The sequence below is a fragment of the Schistocerca gregaria genome, chromosome X, assembly GCF_023897955.1.
Source record: "Schistocerca gregaria isolate iqSchGreg1 chromosome X, iqSchGreg1.2, whole genome shotgun sequence".
Classification (NCBI taxonomy): domain Eukaryota; kingdom Metazoa; phylum Arthropoda; class Insecta; order Orthoptera; family Acrididae; genus Schistocerca; species Schistocerca gregaria.
The window spans coordinates 815,385,905-815,401,193 of record NC_064931.1 but is presented as its reverse complement, the minus strand read 5'-3'; the positions used below and the strand labels follow the sequence as shown (position 1 = coordinate 815,401,193).

Sequence of the window (15,289 nt, the reverse complement as noted above, 5' to 3'; positions counted from 1 at the left end):
GCTTTGGTCAAAGAGGTGCATGCCTGGGTACATTCATGGTTCCATAATGAACTGCAAACGTTTTTCCATGAAGGACTGACCATCTTGTCTCACAATGAGATGTATGTATTAACAGTTATGGCAATTATTTTTGAAATAATAAACAGTGTACTTACTTTTTTTCACCTGTCTCATTTTCAATTGACTGCCCTTATATATCACTCACCGACAGTTATACTGGGCAATAAACATTAGCGTTGTCATCTTTAGACAAATAATTGTTGTCTGATGTTTAGTTCATGTTAGTAGATATTTCACATTTGCATGAAATGTCAGCTAGCACCTAAGGAGCAAAAATAATACTATCTCACTTGTAATGAATAATTTTTAATATAAAAATATACTTTAACTGACATTTCTTAGCTCAGAATTAACACTCATGTGACTGTGCTAGTAAATGATAAAATTTAAAGAAAACGCTAACCTAAATGTCTGTGATAGCTGATCCATAATAAACAGCATAATTTGAAAAGAAATACAAAGAATGGTGTTCAGTTGTAGTTATTAAATAGTTTAATGAAAAATAATGAAATATCTCACTCTGCTGAAGTGACAACACTTGCCACACTGCTGAATTTTGTTTGTAGAGCAGTATCTGCCAACATTTGGAAGGCAAATTGCAGCTGTACCAACAGAGATAGGCCCACATGACTTAGCCGAGTTGGGATGAGCCACACAAGTGAAACCAAGCCAAGAAAATAATTTTACAAAGTGACCTGCACATTCTTTCAAGTTAGGGCTGAAAGGCTATTAACCAGCACATATTATGACACTTGTTGCATTTTTTGGTTACAAAACTTGTGACAGTAAAATTTGTTCCAAAATTGATGAACTATGAACCAAAACAGAGGGCAAATGAAAGTTGCTCAGGAGCCACTAGATGACAACAATTATGCAGAACTGCTGAAACCTGTCAAAGCAGGTGATAAAAATTGGTGTATGTACATAACATCAAAACTAAGCCTCAGTGGTCCCAATGAAAAAGAATTCTGGGTCACTGAGTACAAAAAATGCTAGATGATCATGGTCAAATGTGAAGGTTACGCACACTGTATTCTTCGATGTTAACAGTGCACTGCATCGCCATTTCTTGACACAATGTTGAACAGTCAATAAGGAGTCCTTTTTGTGAGTCCAGCACCATAACACTTAAATTTCTGGCAAACAAACCATGGCTTTTGCATCACAATAATGCACCTGTTCACATGTCATCGACTGTTCATGAATTTTTGGCTAAAGATGACACTGTAATGATGCTCTAGCATCCATATTGCCACGCATGGCCCCATATGACTTTTTTTGCTGTTTGGAAAAATAAAGAAAACCTTGGGTCATCAGAGGACAGCTGATATTTTCAGTTCCACCAATGATGGTGCTGACCACCAGATACTCTGGTCAATCTGTCACCATGATCTTGACTCATGCAAGAATGCTCACACCACACTAACAGACTGTGGGATGAGGGACCTTTGTGACTCTTTGATGGCTCACCTGTGTATGAGTGGCAGGTACCCAGTCAAAACAGCATATAGTGTAGTTGATGATTACCAGCTGTAAGCTCGAAATTACTTTGAACATCAGATTCACAAGAAAAAAATTAAAATTCACATAAAAAGAGCTCTTAACGAAAACTAGCCTAGAGCTATGGCAAGCATACAAATTCAACTAGATATTTGTGAAATTCCCCCCCAAAAAATAAGCAAAGAAAATAAAATTACCAACAGTCATTTCCAAACTGAAGAAAGGAGATACTAATTTACTAATGAACAATCTGCTTCCCAATGAGAAGGGACAAGATATGAGCTATATACAGATGTGGAAGCTTCTTGTGAAAAGAACAGAGAGGTAGTTCGATTTTCAATGAAGAGGTATGTATTGCAATAATCAAACAGAAACAGCAAAATGATCCATGTCCAAATGTAGTAAGTGCAGAGATACTTCAAGACTTAGCAATTGTGTCATGCCAAACCTTATGGTACCACTAAATTAATGCTTGCTGTGAGGCAGGATATCTCAACCACAGAAAACAGCTGACATAGTGACTGTCAAAGAAAGAAATCGAAAAGAAACCAAATTGTATTGATCAATATATTTATTATCTAATTAGCTCCACATACTCGTCCCAATGGGCCATTCAGTACAGATGCCAGTGGCATCATTCAGATGTGTTATGGGAGGGGGGGGGGGGGGCTGGGGGTCACAGCACCAGCAAACCATTCTCTCATTGTCAGCTTCCTAGATCTTCAAGCAACTACTTCTCACTCAAGCAGCTTCTCAATTGACATCACAAGGCTGAGTGCACTTCAGTTCAGTCCTCCTACCGAAGAAAAAGCCCTGGCAGTATGAGGAATTGAACCCAGGTCCACCATATAGCAGTCATGCACACTGACTATTTAGTTACAGAGATGAACTGTTTATTAATTACAATAGAAAAAATACTAGAGAAACTACAGTGCATTAGTCTGAATGAAGAACTTAGTGTAAACAATTTTCAATTTGTATATAGGGAAACAAAATCCACAGAAGATGCTGTGAATCAACACAAAAAGATCCAAATTGCAGACAAAAAGTATACAATTAGAATGCTGTTATAACTAGAGCTTTTGATGATCTCTGGTGGCCTGCCATGTCATCTGGATTACAGAACTGAAAACTTCTGTTAGCGATGTGGCAAGGAGCAGTGTTCATTGTAGAGCTGCATTAAAAGCAGTAATGTACTGCAAAAAAGTCTCAGTATTTACAAGTGTCTGAAACCACTTTATTTGAAAAATATCAACTGTATTAGTCACAGAGAGGGACGAGGACGCTGCTCCAGGGATTTGTTTACAAATAAGGTCTATGAGATCATTGGGAGAGGAAATCCGGTGAAAAGTGGTTGGTGTAGGTGTTGGATTTGATGGAGCAAAGGACCATTTCTATCATTTGGCAAGACGACATGGGTGCCTAGTTGGAAAAAAATTTAGGGGCAGCAAAGGGCAAAAAAAATTAATTTTCAAATCAGACAGCAAAACAGCTAAGCAGATGAGGGGAAAAAAAAGAGGAGAAATTAAAACACCGATTTGTTTTCAAGAGCATATGAAACAGTTACTTTGATGAAAGTAAACACTTTGCCTCTACCTACCTCAAAACTAAAGCAGCCACTACTGAGCACAAAACGTAAACAAGCACGATCTCAATTCATCTGTCAAATGCTGGAGTGGGGCACGTGCACTGGCTTGTGATCAGGTTGCGACTTAATATAATACCTCCCTCAGCCCCTCTTTTTGTTTTTGTCTCTGGAGATCATTTGTCAAGCATCTGTTGCATTTAGTGGTTCTGTTGATGTTTTTAGTACTACCATGATTTCCTGAGGATAATCGGACATGTATTCACAAGCTAGGTTTTGCATTTCTCTTTCAACATATCCAAAAGGAGTAAAAGGTAAATGCAGTTATCATACTCATAATAAAAATGTGTTGGTGGCTGTCTGTAAGTCTGATTTACTGTGTGAGACTCACAGTTCTAGAAAAGAACTACATTGCTTTTCTCAAACAAATTAGCTGTTCTTTCCTTAAAATTTGATATATATGCAAATAATAACCAGAAAGATAGTGTAATGACTTGTTTATTGATGGGACATGATTCTAGAAAATGTTTTTAAGGAATTGAGGACAAAGCATGAAAACTGAGGATTGTCCCTAGAAAGTGGCGATATCCGGTCACTTTAGTTTAGTGATTAAACGTATAATAAGAAATTTGCATTGTTTTGACATTGGATGTTGATTTTTTTGTTGATGTTGATGTTGATGGTGATGGTGGTGGTGGTGGTGGTGGTGGTGGTGGTGGTGGAGGGGGTGAGACCATTGGTAGTAAAAAAGAGAGGGCATCAGTTTTCAATTCTCCACCCAGCAACGGCCCTGATGGAGCTGATATGTTTGCTGTGAAAACCTAGGCTGTAGGGAAAGGAGCATTAAATATGGAAAGGAGTAGCAGCTGTCAAAGTATTGTTGTTGTTGTTGTTGTTGTCTTCAGTCCTGAGACTGGTTTGATGCAGCTCTCCATGCTACTCTATCCTGTGCAAGCTGCTTCATCTCCCAGTACCTACTGCAACCTACATCCTTCTGAATCTGCTTAGTGTATTCATCTCTTGGTCTCCCTCTATGATTTTTACCCTCCACGCTGCCCTCCAATGCTAAATTTGTGATCGCTTGATGCCTCAAAACATGTCCTACCAACCGATCCCTTCTTCTAGTCAAGTTGTGCCACTAACTTCTCTTCTCCCCAATCCTATTCAATACCTCCTCATTAGTTACGTGATCTACCCATCTAATCTTCAGCATTCTTCTGTAGCACCACATTTCAAAAGCTTCTATTCTCTTCTTGTCCAAACTAGTTATCGTCCATGTTTCACTTCCATACATGGCTACACTCCAAACAAATACTTTCAGAAACGACTTCCTGATACATAAATCTATATTCGATGTTAACAAATTTCTCTTCTTCAGAAACGCTTTCCTTGCAATTGCCAGTCTACATTTTATATCCTCTCTACTTCAACCATCATCAGTTATTTTACTTCCTAAATAGCAAAACTCCTTTACTACTTTAAGTGTCTCATTTCCTAATCTAATTCCCTCAGCATCACCCAATTTAATTTGACTACATTCCATTATACTCGTTTTGCTTTTGTTGATGTTCATCTTATATCCTCTTTTCAAGACACTGTCCATTCCATTCAACTGCTCAAGTCCTTTGCTGTCTCTGACAGAATTACAATGTCATCGGCGAACCTCAAAGTTTTTACTTCTTCTCCATGAATTTTAATACCTACTCCAAATTTTTCTTTTGTTTCCTTTACTGCTTGCTCAATATACAGATTGAATAACATCGGGGAGAGGCTACAACCCTGTCTCACTCCTTTCCGAACCACTGCTTCCCTTTCATGTCCCTCGACTCTAATAACTGCCATCTGGTTTCTGTACAAATTGTAAATAGCCTTTCGCTCCCTGTATTTTACCCCTGCCACCTTCAGAATTTGACAGAGAGTATTCCAGTCAACATTGTCAAAAGCTTTCTCTAAGTCTACAAATGCTAGAAACGTAGGTTTGCCTTTTCTGAGTCTTTCTTCTAAGATAAGTCGTAAGGTCAGTATTGCCTCACGTGTTGCAACATTTCTACGGAATCCAAACTGATCCTCCCCGAGGTCCACATCTACCAGTTTTTCCATTCGTCTGTAAAGAATTCGCGTTAGTGTTTTGCAGCTGTGACTTATTAAACTGATAGTTTGGTAATTTTCACATCTTTCAGCACCTGCTTTCTTTGGGATTGGAATTATTATATTCTTCTTGAAGTCTGAGGGTATTTCACCTGTCTCATACATCTTGCTCACCAGCTGGTAGAGTTTTGTCATGACTGGCTCTCCCAAGGCCGTCAGTAGTTCTAATGGAATGTTGTCTACTCCGGGGGCCTTGTTTCGACTCAGGTCTTTCAGTGCTCTGTCAAACTCTTCACGCAGTATCTTACCTCCCATTTCGTCTTCATCTACATCCTCTTCCATTTCCATTATATTGTCCACAAGTACATCGCCCTTGTATAAACCTTCTGTCTTACCATTATATAATCTATCTGATACCTTTTGGTATCTCCAGGATTCTTCCATGTATACAACCTTCTTTTATGATTCTTGAACCAAGTGTTAGCTATCTGTCAAAGTATAGGTACTGTTATTAGGAAGTTTGTCTCCTCTTCAGTTCTGTTCTGGAACCTCACGGCAGTCAGACACTTACAACTGGAAAAAATGGGATAAGGCACTTCTTTACACTTTCACTGTAAAATTTGAATAGTTTTGATTGAGTGAACCTAAATCTATTTAAAATTTAGATCAACACCATGGCGGAACTGTCGGCTATGTGGTTCCAATATCCTCCTTGATCTCCATGTCTTTGGTTTTGTGTGTCTGTAATCTGTGGATTGCCAAAAAAAGAAGATAGTGGAATGGTGTAAAAGTAAGCAGCAGGTCTAATAGGGTAGAAGTACACAGTGTAAAAGTTTACGATATCCAGAAACCATTTAGGAACTTTTACCCCTTAATCTGTACTTTGACTTGTGTAGCCCCTCTAGCATATTTATGCATTTTTATTTATGTTTATTTACCTTAGAGAAATAAAATAAAATTTTCTTTTCTGTAGTTTTTCTTTCACTGGGTACTGTCATTTTAGCCAGATGACGAAGTGCAAGAATGGGCTTGGTTACGGATCTGTGTGGCCAACTTTTACGAAACAGGAATTGATCATCTCTCCTACTGGGATAAGTATTTTAACACATTTGGTGATTACTTTTGAATGGAACCATTCCATAGTGGGTGTTTGGTTTTCATTTGAGTGCTCCTCATAAGACTTAATTATAAAATAATTTAGTTCATGTGATATTTTAAAAAATAAAAGAGTTCCTACTTTGTTTTTCCATGTATTTATTTGTACTCCTTCATATTTCCTTCAGCTAGGGTAAAGGTATGCAAAAAGTACGCTTGATCCAGGTCGGCATACCCTTACCCCACAGCATAGGATAAGAGTATACAAAATCATATTTTAGGAAAACTCTATTGCTCCTCCAAAAATAATTCAATGAGTATGAAACTTTTACACATTGTTACCGACATGTCAACTACGTATTGCATATATAACTAATATAATATTGCTGCACAGTTTTCTTTAAATATTTAGTTAAACCAAAAACGAAATGTGTACTTTTACCCCCCACCCACCTACCATACCTCCTGAAGGTTGTACTGATGAGCAGTATCATCTCCTAATTTACATACAAAATCTGTTCATAAAATAATGAAAACATTTTTTTAAAGAATTTTCTTTATTTGGCTATATCAATGTTTTTCTCTTCAAAATAGAACCCAGAACAAATCAGATAATATTCACACATTTCAGAGCTTTTTCTAGTCCTTGAAACACTTTCGAAATTCTGTCTTTGGGATAGGTGCTAGCTCTCTGTGATTGGTTTTTAATCTTATCTATGCTTCTGAAAGAACACCAACTACTGCCGCTCCTACTACTACTACTACTACTACTACTACTACTACTAAAAAAAGGTAAAGTCACATGGTGTCATTTCTGGCAAATATGGAGGCTGGGTCATCATCACAGTATTGCCTTTGGCCAAAAATTCATGAAGAAGCAAAGAGTGGCAAGAACTTGGGCTGCACTAAGCTGTTAAAATCAAAGAATGGAGTGAGAATCATCTGAACATTTGACTTTGTGCGTTGAGCTTTTTTCATTCTTGACAATACAGAATGGTTCCAATGAGACTACTGAGCTTTAGTTTTGATATCATATCCATAAACCAATGTTTCATCACCTGTAGACATATTTCACTGGTTCTGTATCATTTCTTAATACCATATAATGACCTGTGAACAACTCACACTTGCGACTGTTTTTGTTTGAAATTCAACAACTTTGCAACAAATTTTGCTGCCACCTGTCTCATAAGCAAACCACCCAAAAAAATTTTTTGGCATGAGCCTACTGATATGTCAGCATCCTCAGTGATGTCTCTAATTACAAATTGGCAATAGTTCATTGTCTTCTCTCTCTCTTTTTCCATAACTGCATTGGTTGGTTACATGCCATGGCATCCAGGGCGCTCCTTGTCTTCATTTGCATGACCTCCTTCAAAATGCTTGTTCACTCGTAAACCCTTGTTTTACTCATAGCAGACTCACCAAAAAAATTACTTAGATTCTGGTCAGAGCTGCTGGTGATAGCAGTCATGTGTACATGTGATGTGTTTGCTTGTGTGAATGTGTTTTTGTTTTCTTTGCTGAAGGCAGCTTTGGCCAAAAGCTGTAACACGTAACAGGCTTTTCGTTGTGCCTGTCTGCATCTTAGCAGGTCATCTTTATGATGAGTAGCAGTGCATCCTTTTCCTCATGTTGTCAAAAGCATTACTTAACATTTACAAAAATTTGCTGCACTCTATTCTGTTCTTATACCAAAATATGATACAAATGTTCTCATCCATTTTTACAGAAAATAAATAATCGCTGATACTTCCAAGGCACATGTAACCTTTTTGACAGCTAACATCAGATTAAATATCTGATATTCCTAATATTATACAGATACTTTTAAGACTAATACAACACACCAAATTACTTTATGTTCACTTCTTTTTCAATCTTATAGCTTCTCATGGAATCATGCAAGGCATAGCTTCTCAGACGATCTTGCAAGTCTAGCTAGGCATGGTCTCAGGACTTTCCACTACTGAAAAACCATTAGTGGCGGTTACGAATCATATTTCGCACCTCCATTGCTTACTGTGAGTGATGCTAACCATTGTTCCAAGGGAGTATTAACATATCTATGGAATCATCGAAGATTTCTCTGAAATGAAGGGAAAAAAATTACATACAATTCAGGGAAGTGTTCAACAATTCTGTAGCTATGTTAGCACTTTCAAGACATAATGGTTAATATTGCTTACAAAAAGCATTGCAGAAGACGTGTGATTCATGATGATCACCGACAATTTATCTATGGTGGGAACACATGACACCATGCCCAGTCAGCCTCGCAAGGTCTCCTGAGAAGCTACATAATAAAGCAAGAGGTGAAACTAAGATGCAAGTTGTGACTTTGCAAGAAGTTGATCGAGAGGCTTGCACACTGCTAACAGCCACTTGTCACTTACATATTTAGTGGCCTTTTGGAAAATCAGTTAGAGGAAAAAAAACTTAAATTTACTTTTAAAAATATTTTATTTTCCTGTGTGGATTAACAAGGAACATTATGTACATGCACTTGTTCATATAAAGTAGAGTAATTTTTTTGCCCTTCTTTCTTCCTTTGCAGTACTATACATGTGAACATCACAATTATATACATGAAAAAAATTATCTACAAACTATAATCATATTGTGACTTGTCTAACACTGTAATTTTGCATTCAGTCTTTATGTTGTAGTACTTCTCGTTGTATTCTTTAGCCACATGCATTTTTGTGGTGTCTCATGAAAGAAATAACATCCCTTCCAGGTTTTGTACTTAATATTATTTAGCATCTTCATGATGAGTTTGTAAAGGGGGCAGTAATGACGTGGTAATTTGCATGAAAATAGGCTGTAGTGTAATGAATGTGTGTGTATTACAGACAGATGGTGATGATAAAAGCACATTTATGTGAATGTTCTTTCGGACACAGTCATGTAAGTGATTCGCCTCGATGGACAATGAATTCACAATCTTCAGTGAAGATGCACATTTCTTTTGACCTCTGACACGAATCTAAAATTGGCAAGCATGGAGGACATTGACAGGGACTGTGGATAGGTGCTGCTAGATGGGAATGTGAGTTGACTGGGGAGTTTGTCAAAACAGTTCACACATTTGGGATAAGCACTTTATCTGGATGGTGCAGTGATTAATGCAACTGCCTAACAAGCAGGAGATTCCAGGTTTGAGTCCCAGTCTGGCACACATTTTCACTCATTGCTACTGATTCCACATGAAATCCTGAAGCAGCTTATCTCAATAGTTCCTCCCTTTCATTTCCTTCCCCCGCCTCCTCAAGTTCAATTTACATGATAAAAACATGTTTCTCTCCTCTCATGGCACAGGTGCATTGAAAATGAGCCACACTAAGCAGGAGTATTTATGTCTTTGGCTACATTTTCAATGACTGTTCTGTTTTTATTTATTGCTACAAACTTACCTAGTAGAAAAGACTTTATGTTGATGGCATCTAAGTGCCAAAAGACCTTTTCTGTTTAAATCCTACTACCTAATGCAGCTTTCAAACCTTTTCTGCGCACACTGTTACTGGCAAAAACTGCTTATGTGAAGTGAGTTATCTCTCAATGTATTTCAGCTACCAATTATAATGTACATGATTGAATTACATTACTATGACCACTTCCTACATTTAATGAAGTAGTGTGCATCTTTAAAAGCATAAGAGTTAAGAGTTGGTGTGGCATTTATATACATTGTATCTTCCCTACATGTCTCCCATTGTTTTGCATATAAAAGGAGTTAACCTAAGTTGCGAAGTGGAGCAATTTTCAACATTTTGGGCCAACAGTGATATATTTTTAAAGCAATGCAGTTTGCAAATTGTCACATACTTTTACAGTGAAAATGTGATTGTTAATGGTCAAACAGCAGTTCCATAAATATCTCATGTGGAAACTATGGTCAGGCATGGGCTGTCATTAGAATTGTAGCAGAGTTTTTTTCCATGAATATATGTGAGAGATACACAAGAGTCTACCTATAAAGTACTCATTGTCTAAGTAATCAGAAGCTGCCAAATGCATGTCTAAATTGTAGTTTAGTGAACACTGCTGCTCATGTAACTTCAAAGCAAATAGTGGGCATTGTATTTCCACTAAGTGGTTCAGAGTCGACACCGTACCATTATAAATGGGTTTAACTCACTTCAAAGGCTAGAGTGAAGTAAGGGACAACAACCTCCAATAGGACCAAGCCCACTAAAGTAACGCACTGTTAACTGCTTTACCTTATTGGATTTTATTCATTTTAAAGAAATAACTACTAGCTGCTGAAGTATTATCCTTTTTCATGAATTTCACATTTTAGTTTGTCACACACCAATACTGGGAGTGATTTCACACCATTCTACCACATTATGTATTCACACAGAAAGTACTTTTAACTAATTTAGTAATAAACTAGCAGACAATATAAACCTATAAATACTGACTTTTCTCCATACATCATCTTGGGGTCTTCCAACAGAATTATGATAATTAAGAATGTCTGGTGGTTACTGGACGCAAACATGTACTCCTTTGCTCACAGAGTTCTAAAAGCTCAGACCTTACTGCATTCTTGAGAAATCGCCATGGTCACGTTTTGGAACTCAAGACTGCCAACAACCACCTTTAGGAGTCTTCCACCAACTTTAATTTCCATATGAAATGCACATTGTGTTTGTTTTGAATATTAGGTGCTGTTTGTAATAATGCATATTGCATTTGCAACAGCATGGGGATGCAGTTTCTTAATGATGTGAGTTGTCCAATTTCTTTTATGTGGAGGTAGGGTTTTTGCTAAGTGGACTCCAGGATTGACACAGTATACGAACAGAAATTATTCGTAAACAGTACAACACGTGGAATACACACGTACAACACATGGAGTACACTCACACTGACAACATTTAACCAACCATCACCAAGTGCGAGCATTAAAAAAAAATTGACAGCATTTATAATGACTCACAAACAAATGGAAAAACAAAACATTAGTTATCTACTAAAGACTTATTATACAAATTACATGAAAGGTCACAAGTTCTTTCATAACTTTTCCTGCAAAGCAAGGTAACATGTATATCCAAAACTTGTTATGTCTTTCACAAAATGACAGTAAACAGGAACCACAACATTACTCTGACTAAAACAAAATAGCAGAAAATATTTGCATATAGAACACCACGCATATACTTCTTTCTCATCTGTGAATGAAGTGCCAAACATTCCACTACAACCCATGAAGTGTGAAGTGTCGCTGGTGGCCGAGTCCACATGAACTGTTTAGCATACTATGATGTGATAATATGAGTGCTTGATGAAAAGTGATTCCTCTGAATCATTTGTGAAAACTCTTAAAGCTTTTAAAATGAAACAAACATTATTATAATTCTACATGGTTATTCTTGTCGTTTCTCCGGTGTCTAACTTTACTATGTGGGTACATGAGAAACAGTGTGCTGTAATCGAGTTTTGAATTCAAAGTGTTCGTCCACACATGGATCACCCTATGTTTCGGCATGACAGTGCCAGATCACACACAATCAATGTGACATCTGCAACAACCTGATGCCTTTGATTCACTGTCATCCATTATTCTCCATAGAGTTCCAGCTTACACCAATCTGATTTTCACCTGTTTTTAAAACTTAAAGGATACCTTCGAGGCTTTCACTTTAATAGTGATGAAGTGCTGCAAGCAGAGGTGAGGTTGCGGCTCCAACAACAAAGTCAAGCATTCTACAGTGATGGTATCAACTAACTGGTCTACCATTGGGAGAAATGTGGTCATTGCCAGGGTGACTACGCTGAGAAATAAATATGTAAACATGAAGAATAAAGATGTAGAATATCAGTAATATTTGTTTTATTAACAAAGCTTTAAGAGTTTTTTACTTTTCAGCGCACCCTCGTCCATTTAGACAGTAAAGTTAGCACAGAAATTACACAGTATGTCCACTAGAAAATATACAATCATTGATACAAAAAAGTTAACCACAATAAATGTCAGCAAATACAGGAATATGTAACATCTTTCATTACTGTCAGAATTAAATTATCACATTTTTGTTGTGATTACAAAAAAATTATACCTTATTCTGAACTGAGTATTCTGTTGACCAAAACTGAGTAGAAGTTCTCTGAGGCAAAATTTTTCAACCTATGATACTCGGTGTAAGACTACAAACCATGCTGAGATTGACTATAACAGTTTCATATGTGAATCAACACACAGTTAATGTGTGCTTTGCTTTACTTTTGAATGTGAATATCACTTGCAATGATGACCAAAGTCACCTCTCACATTCTGTCAAGCCACCTTCAGAATCATAGTATCTACAAGTAGGTAACAACAGATTGACAATATTTTTATACATAATATCTATCCTTTGTATAGTAAATAGTTCATTTCTTTTTATATCTGTAACAAACATTAAACATCATCAAATAATCCTCTTGGAGGAAGACCATGTCTATCTCTTGATGTCTGGTACCCGAAAGCAGGTTCGATAACACTTTCAGAGCCATTCTGATACAGTAACGTGTCATCAGTGTGTGTATGCACACTATTTTCATTTGATTCTAACTCAACATTGGTGTAATACTGATTACGTCCTTGGGTAAATCTTCTTGCTGGCACAGTCTCTACATAATCGACAGGTTCCACATCACGCAGAAGTACCGCACGAGCTGATTCTCCTGAATCTTCTCGATGAAGAGGTTGCACTGAAACAAAGAAATAAATAATTACATATACTATTTATTTTGATAAAAGAAAGAGCTCCACATATGAATATGCCATGAACTGAAAGCTTCTCCTTGATTTTTTGTTAGATACAACACATTTATAACTTTCATAATGGCTGTGCTTTTTGCACAAAATATGCTAATTTAAGATATAGTACAAGGAGATTACAGCATTCTGTCAAGACCTGCCAGTTACGTTTATAGTTATCACTCTTCACAGTTATATAATAACTAACATCAATCTTTAAATTAACATCCTTTGTTTATGCGTACCCATCTTGCCAATCAATAAACACATAAGTTATACAGTTTATTTAAATTATTGTACTGTTATTAACCTATGATATCCAACTGTTGGATCATTCTCTCAAATCGGTTGATTCAAAAGTATCTGCCAGCAGTACTGATTGATTGGGAGTTAACGGATTAAACAGTGAGGTCATCAGTCCCTTGCTTAAGAGAGAGTTCATCTGGAGTTAGTAACATCAGCCAAAAATTTGGTTGAATTATGAAAGTATGTAGGAGTGGTAAAACCAAGGCCTCAAAAGCAGTATATTCCAGAGGTGAGAAATAATTTAAAGACAAACAAAAGAATATGGGGCAGACTGGAATGTAGGTCACAGCAGATGAGAGCTCTCCAAGGGCCCATATGCGGCAAGACAAATTCCACCCACATCCGACCCCCACCCTACCTGAGTAAGGATGAAAGTTACAGAGTAAAGAATTGCTTCTAGCTGGGAGCTTCATGAAAGTGAGTAGGTTAAAAATGTAAAAGATATCAGCTGGACTGACAATTCAATAAGGAGAGAGAGACAATCAGGACAGGAGGTGGGTGGGGCCAGGTGAGTGTAACCTGGGGCTCTGCATGTGATGGGGTCTCACCCCTGAACCTTTACAGTTGATGTGTTAAAGACGGAAGCAGCACCCAAAATCCATCACTGTGCTATCCCTAAAAGAAAATGAGGGGTGTGGCAGAAAAAAAAGTGGACAATTGCATCTAAAAGCAATTGAAACAGAGTAAAAGAGGGATGACCAAGGCAGTTGGCAAAGGAGGTAGGGTCGAGTGTCCTCCAAACCCAGCATGTGGCGGGAGAAACCACAATTCCAACTGCCCTGCCCCCAGCCTGAACATACATTTAAAAACCTTATATCCGAATATAAAAGCCACTTTCATGATGAAAATTGAGAATAAGTTCAACTGTCTGTGAGTCATCCATCAATAATAGGGGCAAAGAATCCATAAGACTGCTCCACATCGAGAGCCACAAGGAGGGGGCATTCCACCTAGATGTGAGCTATTATCTGTAAGGCTCTGCAACCACAATATAGGGCTGGCTCATTACATAAAATAAAATTATGGGTTAATCTGGCATGACCAATGTGGAGTCAATAGGGAATGGTGGATCCATTCTCAGAGGGAGGAAGGAGTGCATTACAGCAGTAGTCTCCTACATAAGTGGAGTTTATTAGAAGTGGCAATAGACCACTAGATGTTCCATTCCTGAGTGAGGAAAGGTCTTATTTCTACCTGCAAATCTGCAATTGGGATGTCATAGTGAATGTTGAATGAGTAATCACTTATGTAGCCAAACAGTTAGCCAGCTCATTCGTAGGGATACCCAGATGACTTGGAACCCAGAGAGCGACAACTGAGACAGCAGCGCAACTAAGGTAATCTATATCAATCTACATCTAAATCATACTCCACAAGCCGCCTAATGGTGTGTGGCAGAGGATACTTCTGGTACCACTAACTGATTCCCTCTTCCCTGTTCCACTCGCAAATGGCACATGGGAAGAATGAATGTTATCAGCTCTAATTTCTTGAATTTTCTTATTGTGGTCATTTTGTAAGATGTATTTGGGAAGAAGTAATATGTTGTCCAACATTTCTCAGAAAGTTCTCACTCAAAATTTCAGTAGTAAACCTCTCTCAGATATGCAACACTTCTCTTTTAACACCTGCCACTAGTGCTCCTCTCTCTCTCTCTCTCTCTCTCTCTCTCTCTCTCTCTCTCTCTCTCTCTCTCCCACCCCCTCCCTCTTATCAGTCCTAGAGAGTTATGAATAACAGGTACACTTTTTTGTATTCGGTAATTATCATTCCAATAGGGAGGAGATTTTCCAGGATGCAGACCATGTTACAAAACAAAACTACACAATAAATATTTACAAAGGAAAATAGACTAATGTACTTAGCACAGATCTAAAGTGAAATGGTCCTCATGGATGTGG

At 37.6% G+C, this 15,289-nt stretch overlaps 1 protein-coding gene across 2 annotated transcripts in view; it reads right to left on the bottom strand.

The window, feature by feature from the left end:
* Window positions 1-12,156: 12,156 nt before the first annotated feature.
* Window positions 12,157-15,289, bottom strand: part of LOC126297805 (LMBR1 domain-containing protein 2 homolog) — a 110,670-nt gene continuing 107,537 nt past the window's right edge. For both annotated transcript variants that reach the window (XM_049989010.1, XM_049989011.1), the window contains one exon: window positions 12,157-13,033. In XM_049989010.1, coding sequence (XP_049844967.1) covers window positions 12,741-13,033 — 293 coding nt within the window. In that variant the 3' untranslated portion in view covers window positions 12,157-12,740. The remainder of the gene's footprint in view (window positions 13,034-15,289) is intronic.